Source organism: Ursus americanus, chromosome 24 (genome assembly GCF_024610735.1).
Source record: "Ursus americanus isolate L20-20 chromosome 24, mUrsAme1.1.p, whole genome shotgun sequence".
NCBI classification, from domain to species: domain Eukaryota; kingdom Metazoa; phylum Chordata; class Mammalia; order Carnivora; family Ursidae; genus Ursus; species Ursus americanus.
Window position 1 is genome coordinate 47090438 of NC_142150.1, and position 24090 is coordinate 47114527.

Sequence of the window (24090 nt, forward strand, 5' to 3'; positions counted from 1 at the left end):
AGCCACCCTGCAACACACAGGAGCGGAGAACGGAGCCGTAGGCACAGGCCAGCACCCCCCTTGTCCCAGCTTCAGAGACGTGGACAGGAGGGGAGCCAGGAGGCCATAGCACTGGGGCTGGGGTGCTGGGCTCTATTGTGTCTGGAAGCCTGCTCAGGGGTTGGGGGCTCACAGTATGAGGGTGTTCGATGGGGAGCCGGGCAGGTGACAGCCACTGGGTGTGTGTGGGAAGGTGGGACCAGCAAAGGGGGTGGGAGCTGGAGGGGGGTCCTGAGGTCAGACCCTCAGGGGCACCCACACAGTGAGAACAACGAGCCTGGGAAGCACTCAGAGGCAGCAGGTGGGGGCCTGTGCTGGAGGGCGGGGACCCTGGTGGGCCTGGGCTCCAAGGCTGCTCAGGGGAAGTTGAGTCAGGGCTGGAGTCTGAGGGGTCACAGAGGAGGCTGTGAGCAGAAAGGGTCCCAGGTGTGCACGCCGTTCCCATGGGTCCAGCGAGACCTTGCACGTGGGGTACACAGGAGCAACCAAGTGTGGGACGGGTCTGTCTTCAGTCACACACACTTAGAAACACGAACAGGGGGCCCGGGTCCCAGCAGGAGGGCTCCGTGGACACTGGTGGGGTTACACGGGGACTGCTTTGCTGGATATGTGACCGTTCCTGGTTATCCAGTTTGCTGCTGGTAGGCGAGAAACAGTTTGGTTTGGGGACGTTAACCTCGTGCCCTGAGATCACTACACGTTGGTTCTGGTAGTTTCCGTGGAGTGAGGACAGGTGGTGTTGGTGGGCTTGGGGGCACACTGGCAGATGGGTTGTGTCTGTGGCCATGGTCAGTGCTTGGCTATGGGCATCCCCAGGGGGGCCTGCCACACGAGAACAGTGACTCGGGGGGCGGGGGGGGACAGAGAGAGGGCAGAGCCTTGGAGCCAGCAGGAAGGAGGGCTGGAAATTGAGTTTGGGGGGCCGTGTGCCCCACAGCTAGTGAGACTCCTGGGAGGGGCCCATCCCCCAACCCGAAGCCCCAGACCCATGGCCTTCCTCACACCCCCAGTCCTGTCTCAGGAGAGCCCAGCATTGATGGCCGGTGGTATCTGGTCCACACCTAACAGCCCATTTCCTTTGCAGAATCCTACAGATGAGCAGTTAAGGGGCCAAATTCACCAGAACAGAGAGACCCCTGGGGGCAGGCAAGGCCTTGGGACTAGATGGGGAGGAGGGAGGTGCAGGGCCACCCTGAGGCACCTGTGGCCACTCCCTGTACCTGAATTCATGGAGGTCTGGTGGCTGGTCCCACGCATGGGCAGGAACCCCACTCTAGGCACTGGGCACATATTGGTGGGGGGCTGTCCGGGCACAGCCCCCCCCCCCCCGGGGTCAGGGCAGCAACAGACACGGGTGGGGGGCTGTCGTCCACGCACTTTATTAAAGATGCACCCAGAGCCTGCCCTGGCTCCGCTGTGGAATGTGGATGGCGGGGCAGCAGCCCCACCATGAGCACCAGGACCAGCGGTCGGCCCGCCACCCCCACCCCCACCTGGGAATGACCCCCAGCCAGGAGGGAGAACACTGCTCTGGAGAATACATGGATATGAAAAGCGCCAGAAGCCCCTCCCGCCCCCAGCCCTGCCCGCGTTGCCAGCGCTCGGCCACCCCCTCCGGTGCAGTGTGTCACAGGGCTGGCTGAGTCCCGCAGCAGGAGAGGCAGGTGGGGACGCGGTCCTCTCCCCGTGGGCCGCATCCTGTGGCGGCTAGGCAGAGGAGGCAGGCAGCGGGCGGCCTACGCACAGTACGTATCCGCCTTCACCACCTGACAGTACATGGTCATAGCGAAGGTCAGACCCAAGATCTGTGGGGACACAAGGGGCTGGGCAGGACTGGTCCAGGAGACCACGAGCACAGAGGGGTCCTGCCCACAGACCCCACCCCCAGCTTCCTCCCTGGATGCCTGTACCCCACTTCTCCGGGGATGCCTCCCCCAACCCTGGCAATTCAGGTCCCACCCCAGCCACGTCCCCGAGCCTCGGCACAGGGGGCACCCTGGGGACTCCTAGGGCTCGGCCCCCGGACCTCTCCGCATGGCCACTGTGTTCTGCTGGTGGCTTCAGGGCCCATCTGCCCCCTCCCTCCCTGCCCGTCATCCCACCGTGATCACCTCCACAGTGTGTGCGATCTGGCTGTGACCCCCATCTGTCTCTGCACCCCAGGAACAGGGGCTGCCCTGACGTCCGCTTTACTGACACCCTGGCCTCAAGCTCCCCCAGGGCGCCGACACTCGGGAGGACTTCCACTGGGGCTGGGAAGCCAGGATCGGGGCACCAGGGCCCTGTGCTGGCAGTCCCGTGACGAGCACCCGCCCCAGCTGCCAGGCTTGGGCCGCAGGAACAAGGCGGGCCTGCCTGTCGAAGATCACCTCCCCACGGAGCGGCCCGAGCATCCCTCACACCCCACCTCTGCTCAGCCACAGGGGCTCAGGGCGCCGCCCCCAGGTGCTGGTGAGCTAGGGTGCTAGGTCGGAGGCCGGGCCGGGTCCAGGTGGCTCCTGAGGCAGGCCCTGCTCGGCATACCTGTACCAGTGCCGTGCACAGCCCAAAGATGCCCACAGCCAGAAGGTTCTCCTGGAGCCACATCTTCACGGTCTCGTAACATGGCTGGAGGAAGAGCACGCATCACAGGGGCCACGAGGCCAGCCCTCCTCCACCCCCAGTCCCCCGGGGGGCCAGGATGCATGGGAAGGGTAGGTGCTCACCGCCTTCCACCAGGTGCCAGGTGCGTGAAGACCACAGCTCTCACTGAACTCCAGGCAGCAGGAGTCGGGCACACGAGTGGCGTTATAGACCTCGAACCAGTCGGTGTAGTTGGAGACCCCACAGCAGCGAAACTACAGACAGGCGCAGGGGCTGGGATGGTTGGTGAGCAGGCCGGTGGGCCCTGCCCCCCCCCCCCACGGCACACCCCCATCCCCTCTGCCTACACACACACACACCCAGACTCACGTCAGTCTGGATGATGCTCCAGGCGTTGGTGAGGCCCACATTGCCTGGGGTACCGTACAGGTGCAGGCCCTTCTTCAGGTCCCGCTGGGCATACCTGTCTATCTGCAGGTGCAGTGGGGTCAGCAGGGCCACTCCCATAGCCAGCTCCGACTGCCTCATCCAGACCCCACAGGCACCTGTGCCCACTGTCCCCCTCCTTGGAGTCCCCTCCTCCCAGAAGCCCCCATCCCTGTGCCCAGGACTCTGCTCCTGCCCATGCCCACCCCTGGGCACTCTGTGGTGCGGAACACCGGCTGGCACTAGAGTCAGGCACCTCAGCTTCACGTACAGAGACAGACGGACAAGTACAGAAATACCGAGAGCGGTCTGTACACACGGGTTGTGAGTACACACGGCTCCGTCTGTCGGCTCAGGGGCCCAGAAGCTACGACGCCCCAGTGGCGAGGAGCACACCGGCCCCCGGAACTTGGTTCCAGACCATCCTCCGGTGAAGGAACCAGGGCTCCTGGAGAAAAGGCTGATTCCAGGGCTGGGGCAGGAGATGCCAAGCTGGGTCTGGGGGGTCGTCCAGCGCCAGAAAGCGCACCGAGGGGAGGATGCCAAAGGGACCCAGGAGCCAAGCGAGAGCTCCCAACGGGCAAAGGCACAAAAATGTGAGCAAAATAAGGAATGCAGGTCTAGGGTATAGCCCAGAATATAAAACACGTGTAAAGGAGCTGTCAGTAACGTGAGTGAGTAAAGGGGGTGGGGGATTTTCCCTGCCCAGCAGACAAGCAGTCCAGGACGGCAGGAGCTCAGCACAGCCAGGGCACAGCGCTGCTCGCCTGCGCCCCCACTTCCCAGAGGGTCAGAAACTTCCCCGAGCCTCCAGGCCTGGACTCTGGGGGCTGCAGTTAAAGCCGGGTCCCCCAGTGACTGGATGGCAGGGGCTGCTGTCCACCCACACTGAGTGTGGGGCTTGTGAACGCCATTCCCAGCCGTGCCCGCACCCTTGTCACCCACAGCGCTATGGCCCCTCTCCGGGCGGTGAGATCAGAGCCCACACCGGAAGCCGGGGAGGGCAGGGTGACTGAACCTTGTCAGTGTAGGCGAAGAACAGGACGGTGACGGTGGCCTCCAGCAGGAACACCAGCAGCAGCAGCACGAAGAACTAGAGAGGAGACCCGGCCTCAGTGACCACCCCCGACCCCAGGCTGCCCCCCAGCCCGGGAGGCCTCCCAAGGGCGGGGCCGCAAACCTCAGACAGAAGCCCCAGTGTCCGCGGGGCCGTCCCCCGGAGACCGGCGTGCCCCGCCTCGTGCTCCCCCACCTCCCTTGGACCCCTCCCCTCTCTGTCTCAGGGCTCTGCTCTTGCTCGACGGACCGGGGAGCACAAGCCTCACACCTGCCAGCACACACGTGTGCTTTGTGCCTGTGTCCCTGTGGGCAGGGCGTGGGTCGGACCGCGATGACCCCAAACCCTGGGGGTCACAGCCATCAGAGCAGCCAGGGGTGGCCAGCAGCCACTCAGGAAAGGCCAAGGTGAGGGGACAGCCACCAGGAGCCTGAGAGGCCCCACCTGACTGCACCAACCTTGCCTGCTGGCTGGCAGCCCCCCACTCGAGCACCCCCAGAGGCACAGCCCTGACCCTGGCTGGAGAAGCCCCAGGCCAGCGGAGCAGCAGAGACGCGTGCACACTTCCTTTCCCGCAGACAGGAATGGGGCCAGGGCGGGGGGAGCGAGCCCTGTCCTCTCCTGGGGCCCCCCATCCGGCCCAGGACTCAGGGCCCACACTGCCCCCAGCAGGCCCCAGGCTCTGGACCCCCAGGTCACCCTGTGGGGAAGGCTGGAGTGCAGCTTCCTGCCCCAGGGCAGCTGGGGACCCAGCCACGCCCCCACCTGCGGCTCCAAGGGATGGGGCGGCCTCTGATGGGAGCGTCCGGAAGTGCTCCACACCTGGGAGAGCTGAAGACGGGGGACGTGCCCTCCGGGGCCCCACCCTGGGCAAGGGCTCCTCAGACAAGAGCAATCTGAAGGGGTGATTCAGGACTTGAAGCTGCCGGAGGCCTTTGCCAGACATATTAATAGGCAAGGATCCTTCCCCTTCTCAATGATCTGTGATTAATGTTCCCAAAGACGAGAACATCCTGCCTGTGACCCTGTCCCCAAGGCAGAGGGGGGGACTGGGAGCCTCTCAACACCGGGTCCTGGGACAGGAGCGGGGGAGGGGTCGCAGAAAGGGTGGTTCAGAGCAGGCCCTGTACGGCTCCCGTGTGCACGTGTGTGGGGGTGTCTCTGTCCCGTCAAGGGAGGCCTCCAGGACGGGCTGAGCGGGCAGCCCCCAGCACCCGACCCCCCTAGCCCCAGGCTGGTCTGGGAGGCCCCAGCAAGGCCCCCAGGGGCTGCCACAGGCCACGGCTGTGAGCTGTTGTGGCCCTCGAAGCGGCACAGAGCTGGAGCAGCAGCCCCAGAGGTGGAGCCCACCCGCGGGGGGCACTCGCGGTGAGCAGGGGGCACTCACGGTAAGCAGGAGGCACTTGTTCTCCTTGATGGCCCCGATGCAGCCCACGAAGCCAATGGCCATGACGAAGGTGCCGGTAACGATAAGCAGGTTGGCGGCCGACAGGGACGGGAAGGAGGAGGACAGGGTGGCGAAGTTCCCCTGGGTGGCAGCCAGCCAGATTCCAACACCAAGGATGCCGCAGCCCCCCAGCTAGAACCACCAGGGTGGGGGGAGAGAGCAGTGAGGCAGCCTCCCAGACCCCCCCAGCCGGGCTACAGTCCCCCCAGACCCCTGTGGCCATCCCGTGGGCCCCGTGCACCCTCGCCCGCCCTGCTGACTTCCCAGGGCCACTCACCCCCCCCCAGTCTTGTCCCAGCGCCCAGCCAGTTCCCCCACACCCCCGATCCACAGCCACAGTAATGGGTGGGGACGCCAGGTCTGCCCCCAAGGCAGTGGGGAAGTGTCTGAGGACACTCTCCACTCGGGTCACAAATGGGTGCCTGCCCCGTCCCAGTGACATGGTGAGGCAGCCTGGGCAGGGTGCCCCAGGGGCCCCCCAAACACCACCCGTCCAGGAATCATCCTCCTCTTCCCCAGAGCCTGGCCTGTACCTGCCCCACAGCCTCTCTGGATCTGAGCAGTCAGGGAGATGACCCCTGGTGTCCCCAGCTGTCCCCTTCTAAGTACAAGCCCAAGAGCACTCCCCCGGCCCCGGGGTGGATGCCAGCACGGGAGCACCCATGCCTGGCCCTCGTTGCCCCTTCCTCTCAACCACAGGAACCTGTCTGAATTTAACAGTTGCTCCTTATTACAAACACAATTAAAATGAGAGGAAGAAAGGGGAGAAGGCCCTCGGCCTCTCCTGGTGACAGGGACATGCAGCCCTGGGGGAGCAGGGGTGGGCCAGGGCTCTGGCAGTCTCAGGAATAAACAAGAGAATGTTCCAGGTGCCGGCTGGGGGCGGTAAGCCCCACAAACACTGACCAGCACCTGGTCCCCCGAAACCTGGGCTTCGATGAGACCACTCGGCGACCAATGCCTGCAGGGCTCTGGGGAAAGCCAGGCAGCCCCGGGGACCCCTCCCCACTCCTTGCCTTCTGGCCCGGCCCCCATGGCCTCAGCCCCCAGGGTGTTCCTGGGCGTGACACCCAGCCCTTGGAGTGATCACCCCGCATGCACAGGACAGGCTAGGGCACAGATTCCAGGGTATACTGCATCTACCTGGGGCCACCACAAGCCCTGCTTCACCCACAAAAGCTTCCCGAGCCTACAAGGCCAGACTCCCACCCCATTTCCCAGACCAGTAAACTGATGCTGGGAAATGAGCCAGTCAGAGGCAGAGCCAAGGGGAGGCAGGACCATCCACACCCGATGCTTCCCCAACAACTGGCCTGGCTCCCCAAGCCTGGCAGGAACCCCATGACTCAGCAGACCCCACAGGCTCTGAGACCCCTGCCCAAGAAGGCCTCACCTTCCCATGTGCACCTGCTCGCCCCTTCCCCCCACCAGCAGGTCAGCCTGGCCCTGGGGTGGGAGTGGGGCCAGCATGCATTAAGCCAGGCTGGCAGGAGACTACAATTATTGGGGGGGGGGGAGACGCACTCCCAGCCCAAGAGCAGCAGGGGCCACGGCTCCCCGGGTGTGGACAGACACCGGGGGCTCCGGCCCAGGCCTACCAGCATCTGGGATCCCTCTGGGGCTTGCCAAGGGCTGAGTGGGGCAAGAGGGCCCCCAGCTGAAATGTCCCCCACCCTCCAGTGTGTGTGGGGGGGTCCGTCAGCTCAGGGTGAACATGCGGGTCCTCTCTGACTCGCCTGCCCCTCTTGCACCTTCCACAGAAGCAAGAACTTTGGTCTAAAAGTCAAAAACAACACCTCTTCTGAACGCTGCTGGCTCAGGGCAGGATCCAGGAAGCTGGGGTCGTCCTGCTTGCTTGAGCCCCTCCCCAGAGTAGGGTGGGGGTCTGCAGTCAGGCAAGGGGCAGGGAGGGGGCAGGGTACCAGGTTAGGGGTACTGACCAGATGGTTCCCAGAGGGCCCACCATGGACGGCCTCCCGTGAGGCCACCTCCATGCAGTGATCAAACCCAGGGCCATGACGAGGCTCCAGAGGCCAGGGGCCAGGGGAGGCTGCCCAGACAAGGCTCAGAGGTGGGAGGGCAGCAGGGGGACCCACCCGGAGGAGTGGCTCAGACTGCCTCTTCTGCACCCAGTGTGAGGAGCCAGCTGCCCAGGGCGGGGGGGACACAGACACAGGGTGACGTCTGCACCCCAGAGCTGGGCTTGGGCACAACCCCGGGGCAGTTATGGAGATGGGGAGTGTCCCCCCACCTGCGGGATGGAGGCAGCCCCCCCCCAGCAGCGCTGGCGCTGTCTGACGTGCTGACCCCAGGCAGGGCCGCTGAGGGGACACCCAGCACCTCTGGGCACCCTGCGCCCGCCTGTGGGAGGCACCACTCCACACCATGGGGCACAGAAGAGGCTGGGACAGGCTCTGGCTCCTTCGATCCTCCCACCCAACCTGCAGATGAGAAACTGGGAGCCGAGGGCTTTCTGGAGCTGTGCCCTCCGTTGCGCCTGCAGGGACACCGGGCACCGTGTCCCCACAGCGTGCCCAGTGCCTCTGGGATCTCCAAAGCCCAAGGGAAGGTTGAAGCTGGGGGCACCCAGTGAGGTGCTGTGCACAAAAGGGACACCGCGGCCGGGGACCAGGGAGGGACCGGGGTCAGGGAGGGCGTGAGGGTAGCCCCCTCACCTCCCTGTGGAGGAGGACACAGTGACCGGCCGCCATGCCCAGGCTCACACCAGCTTGTCCCTCACTGAACCACACAGCCCCCACTCGGAGCGAGTCACGTCTCCGAGCTGAGCCCCCAGGATGGGGCCTCAGGGGGTGGGGCTGCCTCCTGCAGCAGGTCCCCGAGCAGAGGAGAGAATGACTCGTTCTTCACAACCCCACTGCCCGCCTTCAAGGACGTCGGTGGACGGCTCCTGTCAGCAGGAAAATGAGCCGTCTGAGCTCCCTCGCCCCATGGGGACACACGGAAGGGCATGGAGAGGACACGGGGAACAGAGCAGCTGTGGTAGGTTGGCCGGCCCAGGTCCCGGGAGACCCAGGAGGGGGGTCCTCACCCCAGCACTGGTGGAAACGGATTTCCTTAATTAACTCTGCACACATCATCCCACCTCCACCCTGAGATGGCAGGAGAGACCCACACTGTGACACACACACCCCACACTGCCACGGACACCCCTCACCGTCACCGCGTCACACGCCCCCGCTGCCACGGGCACCCCTCACCGTCACCGCGTCACACGCCCCCGCTGCCACGGGCACCTCTCAGCATCGGTGTCACACACAGGCTCAATGTCACAGACATGCTGCCCTATAACCTGTCATGCCCGCAAGCCCCAAGGCCCTCCGTGTTCAAGCATGTCTGCATAGACCAATCACCAAAAACTCGGACACACACATTAACAGAATGCACACACACAGTTAATAAAATTACCTGTAATTTTGAAAATGTTTCTGCGTATGCAGCTTTTAAAACATTTTGGCAGGAAAATTACAGCCTCCAAGTGCAGGAAAAAAACAAGGCCCATTAAACTCAGACACAGAACATCAAACACAGGGCTAGTGGGGCTGAGGTCCCTGGGAGGCTGGGACCCTACCCCAATCCCACGGATGTCCAGCCCCACTCTCTCACTGCCTGGGGCACTGGCTGGACTCTCCTCCCAGCCACACAGGAGCCCAGCTGGGTCCCAGGAGCAGACTCCATGACAGCCTGAGAGAGGGGCCCAGGCCTCCTGCTGGGGACCCCATCCCTGCCCTGCCATCCGCTGTGGCCTCACTGACTCCCTCTGGTGTACCTCGAGCACATGCCCTATCTTCTGCCCTCGCCTGTTACCAGCCCCAGCCCAGTGCCTGGCTTGTACTTCCCCCGACGGCCCCCTGACATTCCTGCTGTCCTTTTTCTTGTCTGTGCATTTTTCGGGTTGGCCTAGGGCTGGGGATATAGGGACCACATGGTCTGAGATACCACCCCCGCCCCCAGGCCCATGAAGCGGCAGGTATCAGGTGGCTCTCTGCCACTGCCCCTCCGGCCAGCAGATGGCAGGACAGCTGGCCATGTCCTTGGAACACAGTGGAGGGCTGGGTGCCCGCGGGGGCCAAGCCTGTGCCCAGAAGCCCCTTGCCTGGCAGCCAGCACAGCCTTGGGGTGGGGGCTGGGCATGGCAAGGTGTTTCACCCCACCCAGCCGAGAACAGCCACGAAGGGACCCCATCAATACAAGTTCAGGAATGGCAAAATTTGTCCACCGTGCCAGAAATCATGTCTGCAGCTGCCCCAAGGCAGGAATCAGGGAGACTGAGCGAAGGGGCTTGAGATACCAGATATTGTCACCCTGGGTGACAGTTGTCTGCCGTTGATGTTCCTAAACTCCGGCAAGCCCCCATGCCATCATCAGCCCGTTCACTCACCCCCAAGGCTTGGACACAAGGAGACCAGCCCCACTGACTGAGGACCCCTGAAGCCAGTGTGCACGGGGGAGGGACCGGGCAGAGGAGCAGAAGAGCCCTGGCCAGCAGCTTCAGGAAGTTCAAGTCCACCCTCCAGGGCAAGGAGGGGCTCATGGACCACAAGGGACATCCAGGGGACAGAAAAGAACCACAGCAGCAGAGACGCCTGGCTGGCTCAGTCAGTGGAACACGAGACCCTCGATCTCGGGGTCGTGAGTCGTCCCCCCTCCCCCGCCACCCCGTCGCAGAGAGTCCCGCGCAAGAAACTCAGCAGCACTGCTTGGGGGAGGGGAGGGAGAGGCCATCGCCAGATACCTCGGGCAGCCAGGGGGAAGACAAAGCCCCATCCGTAGGCAGCAGGACAGGGCCGCAGACGGGAAGGTGCAGCTGGGACATGGACCACCTGGCCTCCGAGGGGCCCTCTCCAGCCCTGAATGGCCGAGGCCACATCTCTCTGCCCCACACAGAGCCCATCCACCCCTGCTTTCTATACGGAAGGGCCTCTCCAGAGAGGCCTGGCCGACCCACCTCTCCCCTTGTCCTCCCTCCCAACAGGCCAGACTCCAGGGACACTCACAAAGGCACCACGAAGCCCACCTGGGTCACTGGGTGGACAGACCCGACAACCACCCAGGATAGAGCCGGGCCGCCAGGACTCCACAGCAAGGCCACCAGTGACTGACCCCTAACTGACCACTGCCACCCCCGCCCTATCAGGGGAGCCACCAGCTCCGCACCTGGTTCCAGCATCAGCACTTGCACTCAGAAACAGACTGCGGCCGGGCATGGTGTCTGCTGGCCGCCCCCGCCGTGGGAGGGAGGGCTCTGTCGCTGAGCTGGCCCCAGAGACCGGTACTGCCGCCACAGAGCAGATCCGCACCCCCAGGCCCCAGAACCCCCGTCTGTCCCGTCGGCCAGCTGCTGGCCCCAGGGAGGAGAGTGTCCTGACCCTTGACCAGGGACGCCAAGCACACCTACCCCCAGCACCTCCCCCCGTGCCCTCCAGACCCAATCCCAGCACAGAACCCGCTCCACCCATCACAAGGCTGCCCACCCACCCCTACCTGCAGGCAGCAGGACACGCCCTGCCTTACCCGTGGCAGAAAGGAACAGGAGCCCGGACACCGGGACGCGCCCAGCTACCATCAGGAGGCTGAGGCTGAGAGGAGCAACAGGGTCTGAGACACTCACTGGCCCTGCCCTGGGACCTCCCAGCTGCAGGGAGGCCTGGGGGGAGGTCATGGACCCCAGCTCTACGGGGCCCTTTGCCACCCTGTGTTCCCTCCTCCAGCAGTCTCAGGGGCCTTGCCCAAGGGCCAGTGACAGCAGGTCAGGCCACCCACTCGGATGTCATCTGCAGCTCCTCACCTGGGGTGCAGCTGAGGCAAGGGAGACCCCAAGAAGACCCTGAGGAGGGCAGGAGTTACCCAAAGTCCTAGGGTGGCCTGGGCAGCAGGAAAAGGCAGGCAGGCCTCCAACCCCCACCCCAGCCATGCATGCAGAGGGACCCTGACCACAAGCGCCGGGAGAGGCAGAGCAGCGAGCAGCCGGGAGGTAGGAAGGGGGGTGGCAAGGGACCCCTGCCAGGAGAGCAGCAGGGGGAGGGACCCTCAGCTTGGCTGATCCGAATCTGGAAGGAGCTGGGCACCTGGCGAGGGGGAGACACAGAAGCACCCTGATCTTGCTAGGCTCAGCCCCTCCTCCACCCAGGTCCACCCCCTACCCCGTCCCAGACCACCTGGACCACCAAGAATGCCCCTGTGCGAGCCCTGAGCACTCTGCCCCAGAGCGGAGGAAGGGCAGAAAGAGCACCTCCTTCCTCTCCTCTGACCGGGGGGGCCTGGACAGCCCCAAACCCTCACCCCACACCCGGCATCACATGGTACACCCCACCTGTTCCCCGGTACTGAACATGGCCCTCTTCACCAGGATGGGGCTCCTAGGAGACACTCCCCCCGCCCCATCGAGGGGACCCTGGCCCTAAGCTGCCCGACACCTGTGCAGGCCTCAGAGGAGGGCCACTGTGTCCCGCTGGAACTGTCTGTCCCCAGCAAAGGCCCCACCTGCTGTGGGAAGGCAGGAGAGGGTCTGCGGGTCAGTCGGCTCTGAACTCTGTGGGGCCCCCACCACCAGCATCTCTATCCCTCTCCTCCCTTGGGTGGTGCCTGTGCCTTCCCAGCTCCCCCGTCTCAGGTCACCCCGGCTGCAAGCACTGGTGACAAGACGGGGGCCTGTTTCCTTTGCAGGGACGGGCCAGTGGCCCAGCCAGTCCACACGGGACCAGGCAGATCGAGTCCAGGACAGACAGGTGATGACTCTTTCCTGCCCCACGAGGACCCAAGGCTGGAGGCCTCAGTTCTGCTTTCCCAGGCCCAAGCAGGAGTCCCCAAGGAAAACCCAGCAAACGGGGCACATAAGTAAGAGCCCGTTATCTCCTGAGCCTGCCCTTCCCCCTCCCTACCTCCCCAGGCCCAGTCAGGAACTATGATCTCGGCCACGGGCACCCCAGGGCCAGGGGGTCCATGTGAGGGCCTTGGGGGGTCTACCTCCAGCAGAATCGAGGCCCTGAGGTAAAGGGGTGCCAGGCAGGGCTTGGGGGACAGGAGAGCCAAGATGAGCGTGCGACAAAGTTAGAGAAGTCATTGTTGACCTCTAAGTAGGTGTGAGGGATGGTGCCCTTGGAACCCCTCACCTCCCTGCTCCCCTCCCCCCATCTGCACTTGCAGCCTGGACTCCTGCTCCCCCACTACCAGGGCCCCCGGCACCCACTCCCTCTGGGAGCCACACCCAGGACAGGCATGTCTGGCCCACCAGACACTACTCCCCCCCATCCCACCCTAGCTGCAGATGATGACCTCCCCTCTGCAGGGCTGGCCCTGCAGGTGGGGTCAGAGGCACGGACACAGGTGAGTGTCTTGAGGTCCAGCTCTCTGGGACTCCCCTCCCACCACCTCAGCCCCGACCCTTACAGATAGCTCCAGTGGGGAGACAAAGGCATGACACTCAGGGGTCTCCCGGTGACTGTGGGAAATGGAGTGAGGGGCCAGAACCCCCAGGTAGCAAAGGACCTGGGGCCCGGGGCAAGGGTGCTCCAGCCTCTGCCCCAGGCACCTGTGGCCTAGCTGGCACCCACACAGGGACTCAGCCTCCTGACCATCCCCACCGCGCCTCACCAGTGTTTCCCGGGGGCTGTGGGCAGGCCCGGGTGCCCCTTTCTGACCTCCGGGTCTCAGACCCTGGCTGGACACCACACCAGGGAAGGGGCAGGCCCAGGTCAGCAGAAGGGGACCAGCTTGCTCCGCTGGGAGGGAGAATTATGGAATAAAAGGGAAATGGATTTTCCAGCCCAGGGAGTCCCAACGGGGTCTCTGATCCACGGCAGGAACTGGTAGAGCGTGTCTGCCCTGCGGCAGGTACTGATGCCCCTACAGGATTCACGGGGCAAAGACAGCTCTGCCTGGGGACCCACTGGGAGGGGCCGGACCCTGGAGGGGTCCCCTCTCCTTCTGCCTGCAGGCAGCTGCCCAGATCACTGAGGAGAGCAGACATGGGAAGAAGCAAGTCTTGGCCATCTCCTGAGACCCGACTCTCCACCACACCCACTGCCCCCCACCACCACCCCAGGCACTCCGCCACCTACCCTGCCACCACCATCAGGTCTGGTCACCCGCGGTGACGTGCTGACTCCACCAGCCACTCGGTGCTGACCACACTGGTGCCCTCTGCAGCTGGTCACATTCCCCCCAAGAGAAGATGCTCACCCCATTCACAGGCCTGGGCCCGGGCTCCAGCCACCACCCACCTCTGCCTGCCCTCCGTCTGGGCCTGGGCCTCATCCCTCCCAGGACTCTCTCATAGAGAACCAACTCTTGGCGTGACCGCCTCTGGAAGCAGGCATCTGGGGCAGGAGCCCCTGTGGGTCACACCCCACAGGCAGCCCAGGCTGGCTGCCCCTCCCAGGGTCCCGTAACTACCCCCACCACAAGTTGGGAAGAGAAAAATACAGCCTAAGAAGGAAGGGAGCAGCAGAAAGAGGGACCCGGGTTCCTGGGCATTTGGCCCAATGGAGCTGCTTGCAAAGGACAGCCTCCCTGTGGGGTCCAGAGCCCAGGCGGGAGCTAAAGCCACGCCCCCCGACTCCAAGCTGTGGAAGGATTAACCGTGAGGCCGAGTGACCTTGGCATCCTCTCCCCACCGAGCCTCCCCTAGCCCAGCCAGTGGAACCTCAGCCTGGCCGCGCGTCGCTGCCACAGCTAGGGCCTGCCATGCTCCCAGCAGTTATGGGGCTGGGGCCGGGGCTGGGTGGCAACTCCGTGATCGCCATCATCCTCCCCACCCACCCACCCACCCTTGTCTGGAGGAGGAAGGGGCCACCCTGCAGCTCCAAGACCTCTGACACTGGACACACATCCTGTCTGAGCAAACCCAACCCACCTCAGCAAAAGTTTATGGCGCCCCCGCCCTGCACGCACACACACACGCACACACACACACTCACGCACACACGCACTCCTGCACCCAACCACGCAGGAAGAGCCAGCAGGGAGCTCCCCACCACACCTGTGGCCCAACACCCTGCTCAGGGTCAGGCCCAGCCAGACAACTCATCGGTGCACACACACCCCGCTCCCTTCCCACAGCGCCTCCAGAAACGGGAGGGGACCACCTGGCCCCCAACAGCCCCCTGAGAACCACGGTCCTTGGGCCCAGTAGGTCAGTCCACTGGGGGGGGGGGGGGTAGGGTCGGAGAAAGGACGCCGGCTGCGCGGAGGGAGGGGAGGGCATGGAAGGGAGGCCCCACAGTTTCAGCGCACTGCCTGCCACGGCCAGCATTCGAACCCCGGCGCGGGCGGGCGCAGTGCCTTGCCGCCCTGTGGGGCGCGCAGGTGCGGGACACGTCCGTCTCCGGAAGAGAGCGGAGAGGACGCGGGGCAGCGGGCCCGAGTGCGGAGCCTCGGCCAGAGCCTCGCGGTACCGAAAGGCGCCCCACGGGCCGGGCCGGCCCTGGCCCCCGGCCGGAGCAGCGATCCTGGGCGCACACCTCTGCCCGTCTACGTCCGGGCGGCTCGCCCCCCATCCCTGCTGGAGCGGCGACTCTCTGTTCTCCCTCGTTCCTCCGGCCGACCCGGGGCCGCGGCCCCGCCGCCACTCACCCAGAAGAGCAGGTTGAAGGCGAACATGAGGAACTTGACGCCCTGGAGGCAGCCGCGCGCCATGCTGCAGCGCTTCAGCTCTAGGAGGAAGATGAAGGAGAGGTCCAGGTAGAAGACCACGTACTTGTTGCCCTTGGGCGACGTGTAGCGCGCCTGGGCCGCCTTGGGGCCGGGGTTGGCGTGCAGGCCGAAGAAGGGGCTGCCGTCCCCGCCGTCCCCGGCGCCCGCGCGCCCATACAGGCTGCTGTAACGCCGGAAGGGGCCGCCGCGCGCGAAGCCGGGCTCCTTGCCCTCCGGCGACGGGCTGCGCCGGTACGTGGACTCGTCCGTGCTCGAGCGGCGCATCGCGCCAGGGCCGCCGCCCGGCTCAGCGCCCCGCGCCCACCGCCCCGGAACGCCGCATCCCGCTCCGGCCCCGGCCCCGCGGTGGCAGCCGGGCGCGCCGCTCCGCTCCGCCCCGGCGGCGGCCCCGGACACCTGCCCGGTCCCCGCGCCGCAGCCCCGGCCCCCGCCCGCGCCCGCAGGCCAATCCGCGCCGGCCCCCGCCCCCGAGGACCCCTCCCCTCCCCGCCGGCCCGCCCCGCGCCCCCGGCCCCCGCCCCGTTCCCCTCCGCCCCGCCAATCCGAGCCCGCTCGCCCGCTCACCCCTTCCCACCTCGCCGCACCGCCCTGCGGACCCCTCCCCTGCGCTCCCCTCGCAGCGGCTCCGCCCGGCAAATCCGACTGCTCCGCGGGCGCGGGCCAATCGCGGCCCCGGGGCGACGACCCCGCCCCGCCCCGGGCCGCTCCGCCGGCGCTGGCGCCCCTCGCTCTCGCCCTTCCTCGCTATCGCCCGGGAGGAAGATGCTCTCGAAGGGCAGGGGAAGCGTCGGAGGGGGCTGGGGGTCTGCGGCCGAGGGCCAAGGCCCAGGCAGCTCTCAGCCCCGGGAACGAGGACCCCCCCCCCCAGCCTTCCGCCGCGGCGGCACTGCCCCCCACCGGGCCTGGAGACCTCCGACCGCACTCGAGATGCAGAGCGCTATGCAAATGAAGGGGTGACCCAGTTGCTTTCTGGTGATGACCTGGGGCGGCTTCGATTTGGGTTCCCCGCCCAGAGCGAGACAGCAGCGTAGCCCGGAACACTCCCTGGGTTGCGCACTCTCCAGCAGCTTCCCCCACCTCCAGCCTGGGCTGGCGACGCCCGCGCTGGGACCCCAAAGCCCCCGCAGCTCACAGCTTGGATGGGGAGTCGGGACAGGAATCAGCCTAGGTTACCCACCCTGGGAGGAGGGCGGGTGGAGAAACCTTGCTGGGGGAGGAGGCGGGGCTGCCCCTGAGAGGGGCTGGGGCAGGGAAGGGCAAGTGGAGAGGGTGCCTAGAAGGTAGGCGAGTAGATCACTCTGCAAGAAAGGGGGAGGCTTTCAGACTCACAGGGAGGGGCCGGAACACACAGGAGGGCAGGGGTGATCCCTAGGCACCTGAAAACAGTCCCAGACCTCAACTCCCAGGGCATCTGGCTTGTTCACTGGGCCAGGGCGGGCTGACCCTCCCCTGGTCCTGCTTCTCTGGGTGGGGAGAAAGGTCGGTTTCCCCAGCACGTGATGCCTGCAGTCCCAGAACCTCTCACTGGTTTAATGCTCTGCTGCCACTGTCTTGGAATTACTGATAAATTCTGAGAGGACCTCCCATTTCATTTTGCACCGGCCTGGGCTAGAAGTCAGACCCTGCCCCTCCCAGACACATCCACACTCCCGTGCAGATGTGGACCCACTCCCAGCTCACAGATTCCCAGGGTGACTTGCATGCACCCTGGGACACACACTAACGCCCCTTAGACTCACTCTGGATGTGCACACGTGCTGGTGTGCAGACACACATACCATAGGAACAGTCCAGAGGGACATACACACCCGCAATCGCAGATGGGGACAGACGTCCCCTCAGCTGCACCCCCATAGCTCTCCCCATTGGTGGGGGCAACATGGTCTCTGGGGCCCCCTGGTGTTGGGGGGAGGCATCAGCATGTAAGACAGACGTCCCTTTCCTATCTGACCCTGGGCCTGTAGCCCAGAGGCCAAAAAAGAGCTGAGCCCCCTCCCCTCGGAGCTCTGGGCCTGGGGTCTGTGCCTTGTACCCTGGGCTTGGGCGGTAGCCAAGGCCTCTACCAGGTCACCACGGGAGTGCTCTGGCAGTGTGCACCCAGCAGGACAGTCCCAGAACCTGAAGTCCAAAGAGGGAAGGGCTGGCTCAGGGTCCCTGGGAGTTGGGTAGCAGAGCTCAGAGGGGAGAGAGGTGGGAGGGAGAGGAAGAGGGGGATGGGAAGGAGAGGGGTGGGAGGAAGGGGAGGCAGGGGTGCCGAGGAAGGGATACTGACAAGATGACGAATTGGCAGACTGAGTGGTTGCAAGAGGCAGCAGGTCTTGGCCGGGGGGGGGGGGGGGGGGGTGCAGCCGGCAGAGCAGGACTGTCTGGAAGGCTGGGGGCCCAGAGAGGTCTGGCAGCCCTGCTGGGCCCTGAGGACCTCTAGCATCAGCCCCCTGCCGCCCCTGAAGTCCCTTCATAGAACTGCATCTCAAGGCCCCAGGGCAGTGTCTGAATGACGTTCCCCCCAGAGCAAAGCTGGCCCTGGCAGGGAGCGGACAGGAGAGTCCCAGAGTGCTTGCCTATGTCACATGGCTGGCCAGCCTGCGGTTTCCCAGGGCCCCCCTACTCTTTCCTCCCCCAAATGTGCCTTGTGTCTGGGCCCCAGGAAAGGGACACAACAGTGGCCCAGTGGAGAAGCAGACAGCGGAGGGCCCCCACCCGAGACCTGCAGAAACCACTGTCCACATCTCTGCTCAGGGAACAAGTGACACCCTCCAGACCCCAGTGCCCCCTTGGCCCACGTCAGGCAGCTCTGCAGCCCAATCCGAGGGGGCACCCTCGGATGTGCACGTGTGGCACAGGTGGGCTAAGGGAGGATCCAGGCTGAGCGGGCCTCACCCCACCTCACCCCTATACCCCACCCAGATACTGCCCCCCATACAGCGCCCCTACGGGCTGGCCCAGGGTCAGACACACTCAGGGCGCACAGCTGGACCTCCAAGGACATAAATAAATAACCCTGCTGCCAGTTCATCAGCTTTGTCCTCCTCAAAGAGGCAGGGTCAGAGGTGAGTGGGGACCGGGGCCTGAGGGGCGGGAGGCTGGCTCCCAGGGCAGGGCCTCTGAGGATGAGGAAGGGGTTGGCCAAGGCTGAGAGGAGAGCAGAGATGGGCAGGACTCCCCACGGAGCCCCGTGCTCACCTCTCCACCCCGTCATCATGCTGGAGTGGGACAGGGAGGGGGGCAGAGGGGGAGTTGGCCTGGGTTCCCGCACCAGGCCTCAATACCCAGGGTGCTCTCAGCTCTGTCTCACTCAGCTGCCACTATCCCAGCACCCCCCAAAACATCCCATCTACAAAACCCTGCAGGCACCCGCAGGTGGCCAGGAGAGTCTGATCTGAAATAAATTTGGGACATTCACCCAAGGGTCCCGGGGCCAGTTGGAATGAGGACACGAGTATATCAGGGCTGAGGCTGGGGGGGGGGGGGCTTCCCTCAGTGCTCTGGCCCAGCGTCAGGGACCCTGTCCCCAAAGTCCAGCCTCTCCCGCACAGGAGTCCCCTCCTTCCAGCAGGTGTGGGCCCAATGAGACATGTTCAGGAGACGGCAACAGCTGGGTCCGACGGTCTGTGCCAGGACCAGGACAGCATGCAGCTGGCAAAGCCCCTGGGCCACGAGTGGACGAGCCCACAAGGCAGCACAGGTCTGCCCCACTACTTTCCCGCCAGACCGTGACATACCTGCACTTGCTGCCGGAAAGAAGCCAGCCGGAGCTTGGTTCCCCTGAAGCTGAGCCAGCAGGTGGGCCAGTGGTCAGTACAGCCAAGGCAGGCTGGAGCCCTGTGGAAGGAAAGATGGGCACAATGGAGCCCACACTGTACCGTCTGCAGGGGCTCCCAGAGGCTGGGCAGGCACCTTGGGGATGAGGAAGAGCCCTCCACTCAGGACCAGGTCCCTACAAGGGCCGGAGAGGGCAGCTGGGGGACTGGTATGGGGGCACTGCCAGACTCAGGGGACCAGAACAGGGGCGGCGGGGGGGGTTCAAATAGGGCTTTGCTCCCAACCTTGGGTCAGTTGTCCGGAGAAGCCCAGAGAGGGAGGCAGGCTCTGCCCACAGACACATAGATAGAACACCTGGGGTCTGTGCATACAGAGAGTATTCGTGTTCACGCATGTGGTGGTCATGGCATGGACCCCAGAGGTGTCCACTTCCCCCAAGATGCCCTGCAGCCCACCCATTCCTGGGCTCCAAGCAGATATGCCCTGAGCCACCAACCGAGCCAGCTGCTGATGACTCACCAGGCCCGTTCCTCTGCCATCGGCATTCATGGGAAGATTCTGTCCTTCCCCACCAGCCAGGGGCTTTGAGGAGGGGACCCCAAGCTCACGGGGCAGGGGGGTATCTGAAGGCATCCCAGTCAGGCCTCCCACATCTCACTCCTCAGACCAGGTGCTCCTTGCAGCCCGGGGGTGGGGCAGGCGGTCTTCTCAGCAGCTCAAGGACAGGAGGGGACTGCGGAGGCTCAAACCACCACCACGGCTGGTGTCCACCCCCCCACACCCATCCTCTCATGGGCAGCCCACCGCCTGCCAGTCCACCCAAACCTATGTCTGGCCAGTGAGCAGACAGAGGGCTGCAGGTGACCTCATACCTCTGTCCTCCCCAGAACCTCAGTGGGGGAACGACGCACTTGGGAGCCCTCGGCTGTCCCTGTGCCCAGGGATGAAGCATCCATGGAGGGGTTTCAGGCCCAGAAAGTACCAAGTGCGGGAGTGGGGGGCAGGGGAGGGAACACACCTCATCCACTGTCCTTGATAAGCGCCCTCACCAGGACCTATGGGGCCCAAAGCCCACAGCAACATTCTAGAAGCTAAAAACCATGCATCATACCCCACTATGCCCCCACACCCCAAGACCTGGGCATGGGGGAGGGGCCTCCCAGGCAGGGCCTAACGGGTAGATCCACCAGCAGCCCCCCAACCCTCCCGGGCCCCCCAAAATGAGAAAGTCCCATGGCCAACACCAAGCCGAGGCTGGAGGAGACCTCTGCCCAGCCACACTTGCAGCCCTCACCCCCGAGCAGCCCCTGGGCCCCCCATGAATGCCCTTGAGCCCTTCTGGCTCCCACAGTGCTCCTCCATGAGTCCAGAGCCTCCCACTCCCATCTAGGGCAGCCCAGACACAACCCTGCAGCCGGGGCAGGGTGCAGGGACCAGACAGGACCGGAGCTGGTGCCATCTCTCACCCAGGCCCAGCCTCCTCCTCCAGGAAGCCACCCTCCCCATTTTCTGCTCTGGGCTTCCTTTGAATGCAGGGTCTGACATGCCTGCACCCCCGGAATGGCACTTGCAGCATGCAGCAGGGACAGGGCGGAGGGAGAGCCCCAAGACAAACACAGCTACAGTCCTGGGCCCTACAGGCCTGGGCTGGGTCTTCTTGACTCTCCAGGGCTCTCGAGTGGCGAGCAGTTGGGGGACCCCAAGAGAGCATAAGCCATAAGAAGGCCGTGGGCACCTACCTGGACAGACCAAGGAACCACCCCAAAATCCCAAACAAAGATGGGAGGTTGCCGGAGGCGTGGCATACCTGAGCCCCAGCAGCTGAGAGCGGCAGGGGCCTGGCTGGGTGCACACACCCCAGCAGGGGCAGACCAGCGGACAGAGCAGAGCACAGCCGCCTACCCTGGGCCCCCAGGCAGCTTTGAGGAGCCAGGGAGGCCCCGCCAACACAAACAGTCCTGTGGTGTCGGCCTTCCTGCTGTAGGCCCAAGGCCCACCCAGGCCCCCACCATGGGGGAGGGGCGCACACACACCCTCCCCACACAGAGCCGAGGCAAGGCCATCTCCCCACACCCAAACTGGAGCCTCCAGGGCTGGGAGACACCCACTCCAGGGAAGGGGTCTCTCCTGGGCCCAGCAAGGCCAACCCCCACCTCAGGGTCTTCCCCCCACGTCCCTGCTCCTACTCCCCCCTCAGGTATTTCTCTGCTGGAGGTGGGGGTGGAGAGGACACATCAGGACTCCGAGGGGGGCCACCTTTCCACCCACCACAGGCCCTGGGAGCGTCCTGCCTCAGGCATCCACAGTGTGTGCCCACCCACCTCCAGGCCACCACAAGTGCCACGGAGAAGTGCCACATGGGGCCCAGGCAGCAGGGCCGGCAGGCATTGTTCCCAAATGCCCTCAGCCCAGGCTTGTCCAGAGCATGGTTAGGGAAGGGCCAGTCAGCCTCAAGCACGCCTGCAAACACCACCACTCATGACTCCTTAGCCCCCAGGGCCAACGGGCTAGTATGGGTACCGCCAGCAACGGACCCCATCTGACCCTGGGGAGGCGTCTGAGCACATATGTTCATGGACGCCACCCCACCCTCCACATCCACCCAAAGCAAGAGGGGCTGGGGCCAAGCCAGGGTCGGGACCCTCCAGCTGGGCAGCCTCTGGTTCCACCCACACATTACAGATGGAGAAACTGATGCCAGGACCAGCAGGCAGGGTCAGCTGACTCCCTGTGTGCAGGGCAATGCTCTGGGCCAGAGTGTCTCAGCAGCAAAATCCTCAACCGCTGATCTGATCGCCTTGTCCCCTGCCTGCCCTGCAGTGACCCCCTTCTGGCAGGAAACGTGGCTCACGGGTTCCCAACCACATGCGAGCACAGCCCTCCCTCCCTCCCTCCCTATGCCTCCCACCACTGGGGACAGGATACCCCATTCTTGAAAAACTGGCACTCTCCCTCCCCAGAGGCCTGGGCCCCATCTGTGCTGACACTGCACACGGAGAGAAGCAAGGGCCCCCCTTCCCCTGCAGGCAGTGGAGGGCCCCCACCCCTACTCTCCACCAGTGCCCTGGGCCCCCATGTCTCCCTCCTGCCCACCCTGAGGAGAGCCTGGCCTGGGGCCCAGCTACTCCCCCACAACACACACACAGAGGGACATGGCCACGCAGGGCAGAGGCAGGGGGCAGGGCTGACCTCTGAGGCTCCCGGGTGTCCCGCCGTCAGGGCTGAGCGAAGACAGAGTAGACACAGAGAAGAGGACCAAACGTCCCAAGGGGCCTCCACGCACACCTGTGTTGAGGGCACACACACACACACACACACAGGCTAAGGTGGGGCAGCCGTGATGCTCCCCATGGCCTCTCCTTGGAGATCAGGGAGCTGGAGGAGGGAGCCCAGGAAGAGGAGGCCACCACCACCCCCAAATCTACACACAGCTCACAGAATTCCAGGAATGTCAACTTGGCTCTGGCCGGGATCAGGGAGGGAGGCTCATTCCCCTCACTCTTTTGGAGTAAACAACTGCTCAGGGCAGGAGCATGGGTGGGGCAGACCCTGGGCCCCTCCTCCAGGAAGCCTTCCACCCCCACCAGTTCCCCAAGGCCCACCCGCTGACAGCCTGGATCCCCTCCACTGTGTCCCTCACCTCCACAGTTGCCAGCAGCCTCTGCAGCTGAGCCTGGGTCTGACCCCAGGCCACTGTGACTCAAGGCCCCCTATCCTGTCCCTCTGTCCAGGGACAGGATGTGCGTCCAGTGGGTGGGGTGGGGGGGCAGCTGGGAAGGGAAGTAGCCTCACTCGTGGCTCTGCACGTGGCAGCATGGGGGATGACAAATGCACTGGGCAGGGTGTCTGGGACCCAGGCAAAGGTGGGGGCACAAACTCCAGGCAGGCGGCAGCTCTGGCCAGTCCCACCCAGGCCCCAGGGGACCCTCCGACTCCCCCCCCTTCAGCTAAGGCCAGAATCCATCATCTACCCTTAGAGGGCTGTTAGCTGATGCCTGGGACTCAGCATGGGCCCCACTCACCCCCAGCAGAGATCCAGATGCCCCACGCCAGGAAACCTGACCAGGCCCCTCCCACCAACACACTCGCCTAAGTCACAGGTGCCGCTCTGTAACACACCCATCCCCCACAGCCCAAAGTTTTAACTCCTCCAGGGAGCCTTCCCTGCCTCCCCTGCACACTGATCTCCCCCCAGCCTCCAAACCTGGGATCACCTTACCCCACTTCCAGAGACACAGCCTCACCTTCCTTTAAATCTTCTGTGGCTCCTGCCCCATCACCTCTAGCTCCACCACCTACTTGGGCCCCAGCACAAACTTACGGCCTAGAGCTGCCCCGCAGAAACGGCCTCCAGGCCTCCATCCCAGGGTTCCCTTTGCCAGAATCAGTCCACTCTCTTACACACATCAGCCTCGGTTCAATTCAAAAGGCACCTCTTCCACGACGCCCTCCCTGACCACCCTCTCCAGCCTCCGCCCCTTTCTGAGTCCTCAGAGGCCCGACGCCCCCAGATCACAGGCTACCCAGCACAGCTTGGCCCGGGATGGGTGCAGACCCTTCCTCCGGAGGAAGGGAGGAGGGAGGCGAGCCAAAGCGGATCTCTGGGGCGCTGGGGGGAGAGGAGCTGCCGCTGAGCCCCGCGCGCCCTCCCGCCCTCGGGGCTTCAGGTAAGTGCCGGGCCGGGACGGACACCGTGCGGGCGAGCGGGCCGGGCCACGACCGAGAACCGGACCGCCAAACTCAGCCCCAGAGACAACCCCCGCCCGCCCCCGCCGGCCGCCGGCCAGCCCCTCTGTAACCCCCGCCGCGGGTCGCCGCGCCCCCGGCCCCGGCCCCGCCACTTGTTGCTGCGGCTCGGCTCGGAGCTCCGCGCTCGGGGCTCCAACCCCGCCGGCTCGGCTCCGGCCCGGCTCGGGGCTGCGGGGGGCGGGACCCTGGCTGCATCCCGCCGGCGGGCGCCGTACCTCCGCGCCGTCCGCCCGCCGCGCAGCTGTCAGTCATGCGGACACGAGGAAGGCGAACGGCCGCCGTCGGCCCCTTTGGGTCCCGCCAGGGTGCCGTAGGCCGGGACACACCAAGTGGCGGACGGGGGGAGCGCCGCCTG

The 24090-nt window shown here is 65.1% G+C and overlaps 1 protein-coding gene across 9 annotated transcripts; it reads right to left on the reverse strand.

The window, feature by feature from the left end:
* Positions 1-1399: 1399 nt before the first annotated feature.
* TSPAN4 (tetraspanin 4) lies at positions 1400-24086 on the reverse strand. 9 transcript variants are annotated; one of them, XM_045770774.2, is made up of 10 exons: positions 22627-22730; positions 22176-22271; positions 18947-19046; positions 15144-15223; positions 5493-5684; positions 4067-4141; positions 2992-3093; positions 2745-2876; positions 2563-2646; positions 1400-1844 (listed from the first exon to the last, which is right to left on the reverse strand). In XM_045770774.2, the coding sequence occupies exons 4-10, from the start codon at positions 15204-15206 to the stop codon at positions 1776-1778; spliced, it is 717 nt and encodes a 238-aa protein (XP_045626730.1). In that variant the 5' UTR covers positions 15207-15223; positions 18947-19046; positions 22176-22271; positions 22627-22730; the 3' UTR covers positions 1400-1775. The 9 variants fall into 9 exon arrangements, with proteins under 9 accessions (XP_045626730.1, XP_045626732.1, XP_045626729.1 ...); XM_045770776.2 differs by lacking the exon at positions 22627-22730 and adding an exon at positions 22423-22544; XM_045770773.2 differs by lacking the exons at positions 22176-22271; positions 22627-22730 and adding an exon at positions 23951-24086.
* Positions 24087-24090: the final 4 nt, after the last annotated feature.